This window comes from Myripristis murdjan, chromosome 19, assembly GCF_902150065.1.
Source record: "Myripristis murdjan chromosome 19, fMyrMur1.1, whole genome shotgun sequence".
Lineage (NCBI taxonomy): Eukaryota > Metazoa > Chordata > Actinopteri > Holocentriformes > Holocentridae > Myripristis > Myripristis murdjan.
In genome coordinates, this window is record NC_043998.1 from 3723390 (window position 1) to 3736417 (window position 13028).

The 13028-nt window shown below is 41.7% G+C and overlaps 1 protein-coding gene across 5 annotated transcripts in view; it reads right to left on the bottom strand.

Annotated features, from left to right (window-relative positions):
• The window catches only part of sdk2b (sidekick cell adhesion molecule 2b), a 294802-nt gene that overhangs the window by 16299 nt on the left and 265475 nt on the right, over positions 1-13028 (bottom strand). For 3 of the 5 annotated variants that reach the window (XM_030077786.1, XM_030077785.1, XM_030077789.1), the window contains exons 31-42: positions 12150-12253; positions 9932-10002; positions 8666-8801; positions 7820-7876; positions 7097-7198; positions 5873-5988; positions 5396-5582; positions 2984-3121; positions 2374-2583; positions 1601-1726; positions 480-644; positions 168-308 (exon numbers count right to left, since the gene is read on the bottom strand). In XM_030077786.1, the coding sequence (XP_029933646.1) occupies positions 168-308; positions 480-644; positions 1601-1726; positions 2374-2583; positions 2984-3121; positions 5396-5582; positions 5873-5988; positions 7097-7198; positions 7820-7876; positions 8666-8801; positions 9932-10002; positions 12150-12253 (1553 nt within the window). The remainder of the gene's footprint in view (positions 1-167; positions 309-479; positions 645-1600; positions 1727-2373; positions 2584-2983; positions 3122-5395; positions 5583-5872; positions 5989-7096; positions 7199-7819; positions 7877-8665; positions 8802-9931; positions 10003-12149; positions 12254-13028) is intronic. The other 2 variants (XM_030077788.1, XM_030077787.1) reach the window with 1 other exon arrangement.

The window sequence follows — 13028 nt, forward strand, 5'->3', positions numbered from 1 at the left end:
TCTCTCGATGAAGGTGTGCTAATCGGTGAAATCAGATGTAGTCTTTGGTGAAAGGAAGACATTTAGCCACCCACTGCACATGACTGGATACCACTGGGTTCGAGGAAAAGGTACGGGGGCTTCTACAGTAGCCCAATTTCAATATCCATGCAATTCTCTGCACCTACCTGATTCAGACTTTTTGGCGTACTTCTTGCTCTGTCCTCTGATAATGAGGATAAAAACTAGCAGCAGGATGAAGATGAGTCCCACCAGAGCCACAACCACCAGGAACCACCACTCCTCATAGAAAGGCGCCACCTTTTGGGCTGGAGAAAGTACAGAAAAATCATCAAGGCCGCAAAACCCAACAGTCATATTCCTGGTATGCATAATAACGAGAATAAAGCCCTATTATTGTCCTAATTTATTGTCAGAATAAATGTAATTCCGCGAGAGCATTTTGGTATTCATTATGCTTCAACACATTCATGACTCACCAGATATAGAAGGAGAAGGCAGACTTGGAGAGCCATAGCCGTAGTCGTTCACCCCAATGACCCGGAAGTCATAACTGACCCCCTGCTTTAGTATATCCATGTTGAATGTGTGTGATGTCACTTCCTTGGGGATGTCCTTGATCAGGATATCCCACAAGCCCTCATCTATGGTGGGGTGAAGAGGGTAATTCTGAGTTGAGTATGGTTCAAGCAGAGCTATGAAAGTTGTTACAGCATTTGAATAATGTCAATATGCCTTTTATAACAGGGTGTTTTACAATGTTTGCTTGATATAAAGCCCTAGCCTGGTTGGCAGTATGCAAGGTAATTCATAATTCCAACAAATATTATGCAATCCATCAATTTCACTGCTCCCATAAAATTTACAACAGCCGGATCTACATCGTAAATAGTGCGGCAGCCATATTTCAAATGAAGCAATGTTAGATGTCTTGCTGTTTGCTTTGGAAAATGTGCCAGAGCCTATCCATTACACATGGCTACACATAAACTTCAGTATAAGTTTGACCATTTTAATGGAGTACACAAACACAGCAAACAGCAGAGTTCATCATCGGTGCAGCTTAACTGGAGGGAGAGTTTGGGAAAGCTGATGTGATTCAGTTGGAAGACAACGCTAAGTCAGCCGCTTAAGGGATGCTGGAGGGTGTCATGGCCCTTGGCATCTGGATGGGAGGAGATGAGGGGGGTCTGGGGTTGGTTTAACCATCCTCATCATCCCCGAGGGATTAGTCTAAGCTATACTCTACCACCAAGCCTCCATGCTAAACTTGCTTAAAATCTGGGACTGTGGAGCTACACCCGCCACTCCCACCCCACAGTAGTGTAATCCATCTCTCCCCGTGAGTCTCCTACCATCCATCACCCCCCTCCTTTACCCTGCCGAGGCCTGTCAATCATAGATGACACCAGATGCCATTTGTCTCAATTGCTGAACTGCGATCAATAGCCCATTAAAACACCATCGACACATACTCTGGTGCAGCATCTGTTGACACTCTCCTCCACTTTTCTTAATCACACTGATGAAAGGCTAACATAAGGTTATGTTTACAGGTTCGTGAGAAAAGCTGTCCCATTTTGGCAGTTGAGGCACGCACCTGAAGGTCTGGCCTCGATCACGTAGCGTGTGATGGGGGAGCGTCCCGGATCTCCACTGGCCCAGTGGATGGTCAGGGCTGAACCATAGCGTGTGATAAAGGGCTCTCCAGGGGGGCCCGGGGCTCCTGAGGAAGAATAGCGAGCTTAAGGTCAGAGGAATGTATTAAGACCTACCAGTGTCACATTAAAACTGAAACGATCAAAATTCCAGAGAGGGGATTTAAAGGTGCACTATGCAAAACTGAAGGTCAGCTGAAAGGAGGACCATTCAGACTTAAGTGACAAAATACATGGAATAAGCACATAATTCAATAGTATGTCAAGCCAACAATGAGAACCATGGACCCCACAGCACTCCACTTGCATTAACAATGATTACAGTTGTAATGAAGTCTTTGAGGAGGAATCTCACACATTCTTTGAATTTTTAGAGCAAAGAGCGTTTGAAAATATTATTCTTCACAACTGTACAGTCACATTGTTATGTAAATTTATTGTAGCAGCAGAGGTTGCGCTCGTTCAAGTGATATGTTAAATTTATATTTGAAATATTTTGGATTTACTATATTACTGTACATTTAACGTCCCAAAAAAAAAAAAACCTCAATAAGGAGTATAGTAGGAGTATAAGAGTGCTGATTTGTGACCAGTTTACCTATCAAGTAATTATATATTCTATGAAGTTGTATAGTTTTTAATCATTTTCAGGCAGCACCACGTTCTTGCAGGATTTACAGTTACATGAGCAGATGAGTGAAGATCATGTCATCACCTTCCCCTGGGCCGGCGGTGATGTTAGCCTCCACCTCGGGCCCGTAGATGAAGGTCTTGGCCCGGATGCGGAAGTTGTAGGTGACACCGTCGGCCAGGTCCTTGATCTTCATCCAGAGGGGCCCGCTCCCCTTCACGTCCACGGTCACTATCTTACTGACGCCTGGGGGGGAGGGGGAGTGAAGACAGTCGGCACAGGCCACTGAAGACTCTGGACAAACACACCACATTTAGAGCGGGTCTTACACCCCAGGCCAGGCAACAATGGGAGCACACTCAACACAGGCGGACAGACACACGCACCAGTAATGGAATTAGTAATGGGAGACACGTTTCCATTTTGTCATGTGTTGTGATGACAGTAGAAGATATGTCAGAAAGCTTTTAAATGATACATGAGCTCTTAAGATCAAGGTGATGGTTAGCTTATTAGCTAAGGATGAATGCACACTACAAGATTTGGACCGGATTCAGCCCAATTTAGGCTAATTGTATTGATCTATCAGTAATTAATAGCAATTCACAGATATTGTAATGTGCATAAACCCTTTACTGGATAAAAGCAGCCGTTTTGAGCAGAGAAAGGTGTGATGGGAAAGAACAGGGCTTACCGTCTACAGGGGTGCAGGGCTCATAGACCAGACGGTAGCCGTCAATGATGCCATTAGGGAAGGTGGGCTCGCCCCAGGACACATTGACTGAGGTGGTGGTCAGTTCACTGAAGTGGATGAAGCTGGGAGCACTGGGGGCTGAAACACACAAAGGTCAGAGGTCACCAGACATATGGCGAACGGTCAATAAAACTGGGCAGACAACAAAGGACTGTTTTTGTTTCAGCTGCTTTGGTGGCCTGACCTGCCTTCGGCCATATGGGTGCACACGTGAGGCACATGTGCACAGATGTATATGCATTTTTGTTTCAGCTTAAAAAAAAAGTGTGCCTGCTTGTGAGATAGAAGGTTAATAAAGTGCCTACAATAAAACCTAGCTACAAATATAAGTCAGAGTGAACCCTTTAGTGGAATGTCTTTACATTTCTGGGAAGGTTTTTAGATGTGTAGAAATGTCTTCAGTCAGCCCAAACCAGAGTTTCATTGCAAAAACGCCAAATCTTACCAAGATTATTTGTCTTATTTCAAGTCAAAAATGTCTTATTTCTAGTCAAAATATCTCATTACACTTAAAATAAGACATGATCACCTCAGAAGTAACTTGTTTTTAGACAATTTTCACTTGTTTCAAGTGAAATTTCACTTGAAACAAGTGAAAATTTGCTTGTTTCATTGGCAAAATTTGCCAGTGGAAAAAGTGAAAATTCACTTGAAATAAGTGAAAATTAGCTAGAAACAAGAAACAAATTTTGCCAATGAAACAAGCAAATTTTCACTTGTTTCAAGCAAATTTTCACTTGAAACAAGAGACAATTGTCTAAAAACAAGTTACTTCTGAGCTGATCATGTCTTATTTTAAGTGTAATGAGATATTTTGACAAGGAATAAGACATTTTTGACTTGAAATAAGACAAATAATCTTGGTAAGATTTTGAGTTTTTGCAGTGTTGTCATTTCCAACATTTCTCATGGTTTGTTTGACGACCACTTCTGGAAACAGGTTTCTCCACACTGGACAATGAGCACCAGGAAGTGTTGACAAGTGCAGGGAAGCATTTGCAAGTCCATTTAGTGTCATTTTCTGTTATCAGCAACTTGATGTCACACTCGCTGAACTGTTTGAGTTCAGCTAAAGTCCATCCTTGTGGTAGCCACTACAGCTTACAACAAACACTAGGCATTATTTAGAGACACGATTTGACCTAGGTCATACCAGTCCATGATCATAACGGCCAGCCCGAGGCTCCAGGCCCCATTACAGTTGAACGAGCTTGTGACACTGCTGCGTTCGAAAACACAGTTGGCCCTGTTGTCTTTAAAGTTGTCGAGCAGGAGTTGAGACGCTTGCAACACACAAGGCCTCTTTGTCTAATAAAAAAAAGACGGGCCAGCTATCGTCCAAGTGCATCCCACCCCCCACCCTCCCATGCAGCTTGTCATCTGCTTCCTCTCCTCTGTGGCAGGGGTGTGCGAGACAAGCCAAGAAATTGTAAGCACCTCCTTTCTCCTTCCTTTTGCAGCCCCGAGCAATTGCAAAACACCAAAACTTCAAAAAATGTTGTCTTTACACAAGGGCTTTGGGGATAAATAACTCATTTGGCTTGGAGTGTACACAGGAAGAAGGGTTATAATCTGTCCTCCAGGAGAATTCAAGAAATCCCTGAGTCAGAGATAGAGGAAGAAGAGAATGAGGAAGAGATACACAGGCAGGGGGCGGGTGGCCAAGGAACCAAAGGATTTTAGCCACAGCGTGCCTGCAAAAACAGCATTTTCATACTATCCATTTTTCAAACAAATCAGAAGATTCAGCAGATGTCTCCAGAATGCGCTCACTGATTGGGAACCTATTCTCAGTGTGTGGTTCCTGCTAACATTGTTTGGCATGCTGACAGCAACGATTAACATCATCTTCACATTAAAGCTTACAAAGAAACTGGGGAAGAAAAATCTTTTTTTTTTTTCCTGATGGTTGACTTGTTGAATTTTGACAAAAGAGAAAAAAAAAAAAAAATCTTCAGGCCCTGAAAGCCAACCTCACCACCACCACTAGCATAAAAATCTGAAAAATGTCTGAATATGAGCATGCAAGAGTTCATTTATCTATTTGAGTCATGCTTCTGCCTTACAGTGTTGTTCTCCCAAAACCTCATATGTTAATTTTCCACTTCCTTTTTCTAATACTTAACCTCACACATGATCAAGGCACACTGCAATATTTGTTATAACTATTGCTTGGGTGCTGCAGTGCTCACCCTCACAATCATTACTTGTTTGTAATACTAATGAACTAGGAATTGAAGCTTTTTATACTGTTGCACTAATTATAAGCCCCTCTGGGTAAGAGCATTAGCCAAACGCCTCAAATGTAAAACTAACATGAATGTGTAATTGGTGTCTAATGGTAAGTCTTACCAGCTTGCTGAGTGCGTCCCCTTGTTGGGGGGCTGCGGGGTCCGTCCCCAGCTGCGTTGAAGGGCGCCACGCTGATCATGTAGGTGGTGTAACCGGTCAGGTTCTTCAGCTTGACCCCTCCCTCAGGCATGAAGAGGGTCCGCAGCCTCTCGGTCTCGTTCTTACGCTGGAACTCCCAGAAGTAAACCTGTGTGGCGGAAGAACATTGAAGATGGGGTGTCCTCTAATGAGAACATGTCCTTTAGCATGAAGCTGAACTCCTCCGAATGACAATGTCCGCTAAATACCTAAGTTGTAAAAATGTGTGTTTATTAGTGATCGATATTTAATAAATTTAGCTTCCCGTGAGATGCATTTTAACAGCGGACGTGAATTTCATCCGGCTAAAAGATATCAGGACACAGTCCACGGATACGAGATGCATGTTAATGTTGGCCGTAAAGTGGCTCTAAGTGTGTGCAACGGCGTGAAGCTAACCTTGTAGCCTTGGATGTCTCCATTCTGAGCATCCACAGGGGGAGGGTCCCATGTCACATCCAGCTGGGTGGCTGTTGCTGACTGAATGGCTACATTCTGAGGCGGTGCTGTTGGCACTGTGGGAGGCCATCACACAAATACATATATTAATAGACATGGAAATTTCTCTGTGTGAGAGGTGTTTATTTCCTGGCATTCACTGATTCTTGAGAAAAATGCTATTTCTGCTGGAAATTTACAACATTTTAATGAATAAAAAGAATCAAGGGCATAATCAGGGGGTCCTTTGCACATCTGTAAGGTTCTTTTATAGGTTTATTTTTAATTTGTATTAATTTAATGATTATATGTTGGCCCATGCCCTATAAAACCAGTTGTCCTCGGATAGGAGATAATCATTTCAACTTGATTAAAACAACAAAAAGTAATAATTTCATTGAATAATATCTTTACCACATGAAAGAGTACATCATAATATGTATTAAAAACTACAAACGATGGGTTTTGAACAATATTTACTATTATTTTGTGGTTGCTCAAAATGTGTCCCAGATATTCGTCACCACCGTCAGATATTTATTTAAAAAATCGTCAGAGGCAGTTATATTGGTTTTAAATGAATATGCTTACAATATGTTTCTTTGGTGCTGTTGAGTTATTAAAGTAATAGTCTCTTTAATACAAAAATATGTTTTTCAAAAAAAAAAAAAAAAAAAAAAAAAAAACATTACGGTGACGGTGTTGACAAAAACAAAGTAGCCTAATAACTGGAAAAGCCTATTTTATGAAAAAAATGCGAAATGAGGAGGTTGCACCGGTACACTGCTGAACAGCCAAGACCTTGGCCTATAATGATATACCTTCAGATTTTGTAATTTAACACACTTTTTTTTTTTTTTTCAAAATTAAAACCTGTTTTATCCAAATTCCCAAGAATCAGTGCATTGATACTCTGTGCATGGGCAGGTGCTCCTGTGGTTTAAAGCAGAAGCCGACAAATGATCTTCATCCGGAGCTCTTTAACCTACACAATTAAAACCATGAGATCTAAGACAAATTACATGTGGAATCTCAGAGCCCTTCCAACAGGTAGTGTTTCCAAGGGAGGATATGCAAAAGCCTAATCCTCCTGCATTAAAGGTGATCAAACACTTGATCAGCTGAGACGGCGCTGACTGAAACGACAAGAAAGGCACTGTGGCGAAATGGTAGCCGCATACATACCTGCCTCTCCCACAAACACCTCCTGCGGTGCGCTCGTTGGCCCCTCGCCCACCGCATTATACACACTCATGCGTATCTCATAGCGCTTGTGTTTGCTCAGCTCTGCAGTAGATTGAGACAATTAGGAATGCATTATTCTTCGCACAAAAGCATATGCTGGTTTGTACAGAAAAAAAAAAAAAAAAAAACGTCTGAGACATTGTAATTCATGTGAGGCTACAATTACAGGGTTGCTGAGTGCTGCAGTGCAGAGGTACAGGAGAAATATGCGGCCATCTGGTTTTGTAGTGCTTATCAAAATAAATTGACATGCACAAGCTAAACAGCGTGTTTGACGAGGGACGCCTGTGTACTCGGTGTCCCAGAATTTCCCTGTTCAGACCGCTTCTATTGGCTTAACAGAAGTCTCTGTGTGAGCACGTTATGAGTGTAAACAACCAAAGCTCAATTTAATTTGCTCGACTCGGTTGACACTCTGCTCTCTCTGTTTCACTGTTCGAGGCGGCCGGGTGCACGAGACATATGGTGAGATCCAACATACAGATGGCTTCTTTTAACTTAATAGGTTTTGGGCTTGAATCAGTGAATACATGTCCGTGTGTGCATGTGTGTGTGTGTGCGCACATGAGTCATGCATATGTATGTGAAAGTGTTAATGGGGGCATGTGTGTGTGTGTGAGATGTGCATTTGTCATGCGGTACAAGAGGCAGAGGGAAACGTACTGTCCAGCTCGTACTGGGTCAGAGTTGAATCGCTCAGATTCCGTATGCTGTAGGGGGCTGTGGTAGAGAGAGAGAGAGAGAGAGAGAGAGAGAGAGAGAGAGAGAGAGAGAGAGAGAGAGAGAGAGAGTATCACAGAGAGTGAGGAAATGGCAGGAGTGTAGTGGGAAGGGAAAGCCATAAAAGAAGAGGTAAAAGAAGAGGGAGGTGGTAGAGAGACAATTCATTGTATTAGCAACCACGTCAAACACATAAGTAGTTGGGAAGAGCAACAACATTGACATTAAAAAAAAAAAAAAAAACCCACACAATCAGAGTGATCATAGCCTTGAGAGAAGTGAAATTGAGGGCTAGGTTACACGGAGTGATAGAGACAGAGCAGCTCCTGAGAAAACCTAATAACAGAGTGGGGCTGATAGCTACTAATCACAAGATGAAAGGTTTGGCTGAAAAGTGTCAAGAGCAGCCAGTGGATCATGGGAGCACAATAGGCCTCTGTGTACGTCTTCGTCGGCGGAAAATGACGGTGCTGTTTCACACATAAATAACTGGGAAAAGTGCATTACGGAAAGCATCAGGGGTCAGCAAGACTGCGAGGCTTCTTTACTTTACATGGTGGCCATTAGCAATAAATTCTATAGCTTTGGGAGCTGCATTTTAACACGTTTGGTGATTTTCTCTTCTTGCTGATGTAATGAATAAATTAGCAGTACAGAGTCTGTATTTCTTGAGGAGCCAACCCCAGTAACGCTCGATTCGACAACATAAAGAGACACTGCTGATTACTGTGGCTTGTAACAGTGCAATAAAATGAATGGGTCATGACAGCCGCCGTTGTTATTCCTCACCGGTGAGCTCGGCCCAGGCGGTGGAGGGACTGTTGATGGTGCGGACGGAGTAACTACGGAGACGGTCGTACAGGAGCTCCCGGTATCGGATCCGAAAGCCCAGAAGGATTCCATTAATCTTCTCCTCGGAGGGGGACTGCAAAGGAGAACACACTGAGTTGAGCGCGTGGTTAAAGCACATCGCAGCAGAGCCGAGCGCCCGCAGCACCTTTGCACTGCAAAAACGCAAAATCTTACCAAGATTATTTGTCTTATTTCAAGTCAAAAATGTCTTATTTCTGGTCAAAATATCTCATTACACTTAAAATAAGACATGATCACCTCAGAAGTAACTTGTTTTTAGACAATTTTCACTCGTTTCAAGTGAAAATTCACTTGAAACAAGTGAAAATTTGCTTGTTTCATTGGCAAAATTTGCCAGTGGAAGAAGTGAAAATTCACTTGAAATAAGTGAAAATTAGCTAGAAACAAGAAACAAATTTTGCCAATGAAACAAGCAAATTTTCACTTGAAACAAGAGACAGTTGTCTAAAAACAAGTTACTTCTGAGGTGATCATGTCTTATTTTAAGTGTAATGAGATATTTTGACTAGAAATAAGACATTTTTGACTTGAAATAAGACAAATAATCTTGGTAAGATTTTGAGTTTTTGCAGTGTGAAATGTCCAACTCAGTCCTGTCCTGTCCTAACCTTTGTTTTGCTCTAGTGCCTCTCGCCTTTCAGTCTTATGGTAATATGGCTTGTTAATGTCACCTTAACAATGATTGTTCTTGTATGCTTCCCCTGTGTAATGTTACATTTTATCACCCTAAATTTTGTCTTCTACTCTCAGGCACTGGAGAGACATACTGTAATTACTGCAGCTGAGACAGTGAAATAAAGGAAATTTCTGTGCAGACTGAGCTCATCCACAGATGAGTCACATGGAGAAATCCCCCATGGTTAAACAAGAGACAACAGGCCCGGAGGGAAGCAGCAGAGCAAGAACAAGTGCCTCTCTATCCCTATAAACTCTACAAGTGTTCTTCATAAAAGCAAGATTGTGGCTCGGGGCCTCCTATTTCCCCTTTATGACCTGTTAATTCAGGTGTGAGTGTGGGAGAGGCTGTGTGTGTGAGCGAGAGAGGAGAGGGTGTGTGTGAAAGCGTGTTGCATCCAGACTAAGTACACCCCATGCACCGTCGTGGTCTCTCATTAGGGCCCACTTTTCAAAAAGCTCCACTGATTTCACTACACAATGAAACGGATAAAGGCTCTCCTTTACCTGCCAGCGGATCAGCACCGACGTCGTTGTGTGCGGCGTGACGGAGAGAATGGTGGGCGCTTCGTCGGGCGCTGAGGAGATAAAAGTGAGATGAATTAGTTAAATTGACCTGAAAATGTGTGCAATTCAACGAGCCAAATCAAACCATGTGCAGTGGCTTTCACGGGGCATAAACAAAGCCGGGTGTAAAACAGAACAGCCATTGACGGATGAGTCAAAAATAGGGGCTGGAAAGATCAGCGGAGGGAACATGTCTTCAGCTGGAGAGCACAGGGGCGAGCTCGGGCGGCCTGTGCCAAGCTTTAAAGGCTGCCCCCTCGTCTCATGGTAACTGCAGATGGTGTGCACATGACATCACCTGCCGGGCTCGCCAGCAGCGCTCACATCGCAACAATACGCTAAGTCATCATGACAAGCCTATTCAGATGGAGCTTTTTACACCCGGGATTTAAAAAAAACAAAAAAAAACAGCCTTTATTCATCATCACACTACAGAATGAAGCCATACCTTTGGTTTCCAAGTTTATATGAGCACGACTTATGAATGGTTACATACACTACTCACAAAAAGTTAGGGATATACGGCTTTCGGGTGAAATTTCAGGATGAACCTAAAATGCATTCTAACCTTTACAGGTGAACTTAATGTGACCTTCTGTAAACTTTTGAATGCACATGTCCAACTGTTCAGTGTTTCAGTACTTTTTGCACAAGTTGCTGTTCTCTAACAAGGAGTTTAACGGCAAAATTCACATCAGGTGTTTGATGCTCCAGCTCATCGAGGTCGTATCATTAGGGAACGGCTGCTGGAGACTGGGGTACCTCAGATGGAGTGGCCTGCACTTTCTCAGACCTGGGGCCGGATTCTCCAAAGGTTCTTAAGATTAAATTTCTTCTTAAGAACCACTTTTCTTCTTAAGTTTGGGTTTAAGAAGAATCTTAAGATATTTTCGAATTCACAAACAAAATATCTTAAGAATCCAAACAAAAGATCTAAGAATGTTCTCAACTTTATTCTTAAGATTTTTCTTAAGAATAAATGGGATTCTTGAAAGAAATGATCTTACTATTTTTCTTAAATAGTATCGTAACTTTAAGACAGGTAAAGGTCGTCTTACGTAACCACACGCTGTGTGAAGGTAAGCTATTTTTCAAACATCTTTGATTAATTTAGAGCCAAATTTGATTATATAACATAGATTAATGTAGTAGGCCTAATACCTTAAAAATTTTACATTGTATATGTTAACATAGTGATAATCGTTATCTAAACTGTAATTCAGCCTAATATCTAAACCAGTATTTAGACACATATAGGCACATACATTGTTTCTGAGTCTATATGAGGACATTTTGTTTAGCCACCAGTCACCATTCACGTGTCAATTACATTTAGATTCCATTAACTAACAGGTTAGTAATATCGTCGCTGTCCAATACAAAGTATGTATCTCAATTTTTGAGAAAACACTTTTATAACATCAAATCAAAGTTGAGACTATAATGGATATTGTTTTGTTGGATTTTAGATGGAACTGCTGTGGGTTACAGCTAGAGGCTGTTTGTTTACATAAAGGTAGAGAGTTGAGAAGTTCGTAAGTGGAAAAAATTAAGAAGTTCTTAAGATAATGTGCAGTTCTTAAGAAAGTAATGGGGAATAGCACTTGAGAACATTCTTATGAACTTCTCATTTTTTCCTCTTACGAAACGTCTTAAGATTATTAGTAAGAACTTTTTGGAGAATCTGGCCCCTGCACCCCATAGAAAACCTATGGGATCAGCTGAGTCACCGTGTAGAGGCTGTCCTGAGGGCCGCCCTTCAAGAAGAGTGGGATGCCATGCCTCAGCAGACAATAAGTCGACTTGTGAACAGCATGAGACGTCGTTGTCAAGCTGTAATTGATGCTCAAGGGCACATGACAAGTTATTGACACTGACATTTTTTGTTGTGGTATATCCACCACTGTTGTTGGCTTTTGTTTCAAGAAATTGTTTGAGATGAGGAAATCACCAGTGTATGCTTCTACTTAAATGCCCTACTTTCATGATATAATATCACTGTAGCGTGAACTTTTTATATTTTCCATAAATTTCACCCAAAAGCCAAATATCCCTAACTTTTTGTGAGTAGTGCATATGCACACACCATATTGGAGACATGATGAAATATATACAGATGTAGTCATTATAAAAAACAGACACACGAAAGGGCTCTTACCGTCCTGCAGAGTGGTGATGGCTTCACTTTCCCTGCTGTATTCACTGTCCCCAATGTCATTAGTGGCCTTCACTCTGAACTGGTAAGAGGTGAAGGGCTTCAGCCTTGGATAGAAGCACAGAAAAAAAACACATTAATCTTAACCACTCTATAAACCACCGCTGGGTATTTTAAAGCATTTGAACAGGCGCCCCAGAGGAGGATTTCAGTGTCTCTGCGAACCCGAAAAGTTCATTAGGTAAGCCACCAGAAACTGTTTTACACCGAAGGAGAGCGAGAGGAGAAGAAAGAGGAGCTATTTAGAGTGTCGCTGAGTAAAAAAGAACTGTTAAAATGATAGTCTCTGAAAGCTGCCCTTGGACAGTGAAGGGGGGGCTAAATCATCAAAATTACATTGAAAAATGCTCTCCATTTAGTGTTGAGAAAGTAGAACATGATAAAAAAAACAAACCATTCTCAAAATGATTCTAAAAGGCACCAAAATGCGTCGGTGGTAAGCTAGTTAAATAAAGGCTTTTTAATCCTTTTCACTTCAAAAACCTGCGCCTTGGGAGTTATTTTGAGAATGACTTGTTTTATTTTTTTTTATTTTATTTTATTTATTTATTTATTTTTTTAACCTTCAACAGCCGCAGCGCTAAATACAGGCAATTTTCAAGATATTGCTGACAGTTTTAAACCAATTTGGGTCCTTGGCAAGACTTTGAGAAACCAAAAATGACTGTTCCATTATGTCTTCACAAGCCATGCTGATGGCATGTTGTCTTCTGCACAATTTATGGCTCTTTGCTGAATTTGCCAGCATATTGAACTGAAGTTTTGTCGACTCCCTGACACATTTTTTTGAGCAGCTTTGTTTAAATTCTCATCTATACTTTA